Source organism: Rhinolophus ferrumequinum, chromosome 3 (genome assembly GCF_004115265.2).
Source record: "Rhinolophus ferrumequinum isolate MPI-CBG mRhiFer1 chromosome 3, mRhiFer1_v1.p, whole genome shotgun sequence".
Taxonomy (NCBI): domain Eukaryota; kingdom Metazoa; phylum Chordata; class Mammalia; order Chiroptera; family Rhinolophidae; genus Rhinolophus; species Rhinolophus ferrumequinum.
In genome coordinates, this window is record NC_046286.1 from 79,669,550 (window position 1) to 79,672,483 (window position 2,934).

The 2,934-nt window shown below is 34.4% G+C and overlaps 1 protein-coding gene across 1 annotated transcript; it reads left to right on the forward strand.

Moving 5' to 3' along the window:
* Positions 1-1,009: 1,009 nt before the first annotated feature.
* Positions 1,010-2,058, forward strand: TAAR9 (trace amine associated receptor 9). Its single transcript, XM_033103093.1, has one exon. It carries the CDS (start codon positions 1,012-1,014, stop codon positions 2,056-2,058), a length of 1,047 nt encoding a protein of 348 aa, XP_032958984.1. The 5' UTR covers positions 1,010-1,011.
* The last annotated feature ends 876 nt before the right edge of the window (positions 2,059-2,934 follow it).

Sequence of the window (2,934 nt, forward strand, 5' to 3'; positions counted from 1 at the left end):
GTCTCGATCTGAACCTTGGGTGACTTAGCATAAATCTATTCCTTCCAGACATACCTATCTAGATAAACCCCTCCTGACCATCCCAGGTGTTGTCTACGCCTCTGTGGTAGATTTTAAATTATACTTTTTTTTTTTTTTAAGGATGGAAAGGTGAAGGGCTAGGTGATTTACTATTTATTTTAATCGATCTTGCTGATTTTAGACATCTAAAACTGGCTATTACCATGGAAAGTACACTCATTATATTAGTATCAATTTGGTAAGAATAGTTCTCCAAATCATCTCAAGTTGTCCAAACTATGAATGAATATATAAAAAAAAACAAACAAAAAAAAAAACTTCTGAAAATGTTAACAATAAAAGAAATTATTCCCCAAATAAGTTTAGCAAGCTATTATGAGTAAATGTTTCGTCAGTCTTCACACTCTATACTACAGGGGTTTTTGAGGTTATAATTTGAAGGAGATGTAATTTATTTCTTCCTTCTTGAAAAAAATGAAGTATAGTTTGTCATTACTGCTGAAGTGGTTACTCAGGGGAGATAACCTAGTAAATAAAACTCAGCTTTTGGTAGCCTAATTATTTCTCAGGTGGTTACAGGTGAAAATTCAAAGGTAAAGTAACACAGTAAAGGGATATTTCTAATGATTAGCCAATTACATTATATTATATATATATATACATATATATAATGATAAAATGTATCATTGGGCTAAGTATCTTGCCAGCCATTTTTCAGTACTAAATTTGACTACAATTTTAATGACTCTCTGCAACAAGTTCCCCTCTAAATATATTAAAAACTTGGGAATAAATGTTTTTTGGAAAGAGCAAGACGTTATAGTTAATATGCCAAAAACAAAACAAAACAAAAGTACGAAAGTGTCTCACTTTCATTGAACTAGAGATGTTTTTCCTCTTCCAGAGAGTTTTACATGGCCATCTCCTTCTTGTATTAAATTGCTGAAAGAGGAAATCTGAGAACTGTAAAATAATTCAAACAAGAAGGCAATGATGAACACTTTCTCCCAACCTGAAGCTGTGGAGCTGTGCTATGAGAACGTGAATGGATCCTGTGTTAAAACTCCTTACTCTCTGGGACCTCGAGCCATTCTGTATGCAGTCCTTGGTTTGGGGGCCGTGCTGGCTGTGTTTGGGAACTTCCTGGTCATTTTTGCCATCCTGCACTTCAAACAACTGCACACACCTACAAACTTTCTCATCGCCTCCCTGGCCTGTGCTGATTTCTTGGTGGGAGTCACTGTGATGCCCTTCAGTGCAGTGAGGTCTGTGGAGAGCTGCTGGTACTTTGGGGAGAGTTACTGTAAATTTCATACCTGTTTTGATACTTCCTTCTGTTTTGCTTCTTTATTTCACTTATGTTGTATCTCTATTGATCGATATATTGCTGTTACTGATCCTCTGACCTATCCAACCAAGTTTACTGTCTCGGTGTCAGAAATATGCATTGTTCTCTCTTGGTTCTTTTCTGTCACATACAGTTTTTCTATTTTTTACACTGGGGCCAACGAAGAAGGAATTGAGGAACTAGTAGTTGCTCTCACTTGTGTAGGAGGCTGTCAGGCTCCATTGAATCAAAATTGGGTTCTACTTTGTTTTCTTCTATTCTTTATACCCACTGTTGCCATGGTGTTTCTATATGGTAAGATATTTTTAGTGGCTAAACATCAGGCTAGGAAGATAGAAAGTACAGCCAGCCAAGCTCAATCCTCCTCAGAGAGTTACAAAGAAAGAGTAGCAAAGAGAGAGAGAAAAGCTGCTAAAACATTAGGTATTGCTATGGCAGCATTTCTTGTCTCTTGGCTACCATACATTATTGATGCTGTGATTGATGCTTATATGAATTTTATAACTCCTCCTTATGTTTACGAGATTTTAGTGTGGTGTGTTTATTATAATTCAGCTATGAATCCGTTGATATATGCTTTCTTTTACCCTTGGTTCCGGAAGGCAATTAAACTTATCCTAAGTGGCAAGTTCTTAAGGAGTGATTCATCAACAACTAATTTATTTTCTGAGGAAGCAGATACAGATTAACAAAATTACTGCAGGGACTTCAAAACTAACATGGAATTAAGTTCAAGTGCAAAATTAAACATTTAGATCTAGAGAGGAAAGTGTAATCATTTGACAAGTAAGAGGATATTACATTCAGCAGTTAGTTGTTCTAAAGCACTTTTCATCTTCATGTATTTTGGCTTTTTCCCCCCAGAATTTAGTGATAGGTTAATAAGATTTTCTAATTACTTTCTATTTAGTATTTTTCTGTGGTAATTTCTAATACTTTCTCTGAATTTCCTATTTGTTTCTTCCAATAATTTAAAGCTTTGTAGTTTCTCCCACGCTCATTACCAATGTTCAGTTGTTTAAAATACAGACAGGGGGAAAATGCTCCTGACTAACTTGGAAGCTAGATTATTTGGGGGCAAAAATCTCCTTAAAAGCATATTTTTTTTTCCAGAGGTAAATATAAGATTATAAATTCTTGAAATCATTTTAAATCTAAAATGACTTTATAGGAAGCTGGAATGTGGAAATTCCTAGTAATTGAAAATTGTCTGAAAAACACTGGAACTCTTATGTTTTCTGAACCTTAGCAATGTTTCTCTCCATTTTAGAGAGACTGTGTTCACAAACAATATGTATAGTGATTATGTGATTATATACTATATCTCACTTTTGGAGAACATAGTTTATTATGGTCAAATACATATGTTGACAAAAGGATGGTTTCTGCATTTTTAAAAAGTATTTTGAAGTAAAGTATTTTTTATTTTTTTATTTTGGAATTCTTTCTTTGTACCAGACACTTTGTTTGGCATTGAAACTAAAAGCTGAGTGACCGGTATACAACCAACGATTATTTCAAAATAGCACATACCCAAACTGGTATTATACATTCTAGGAGTAACT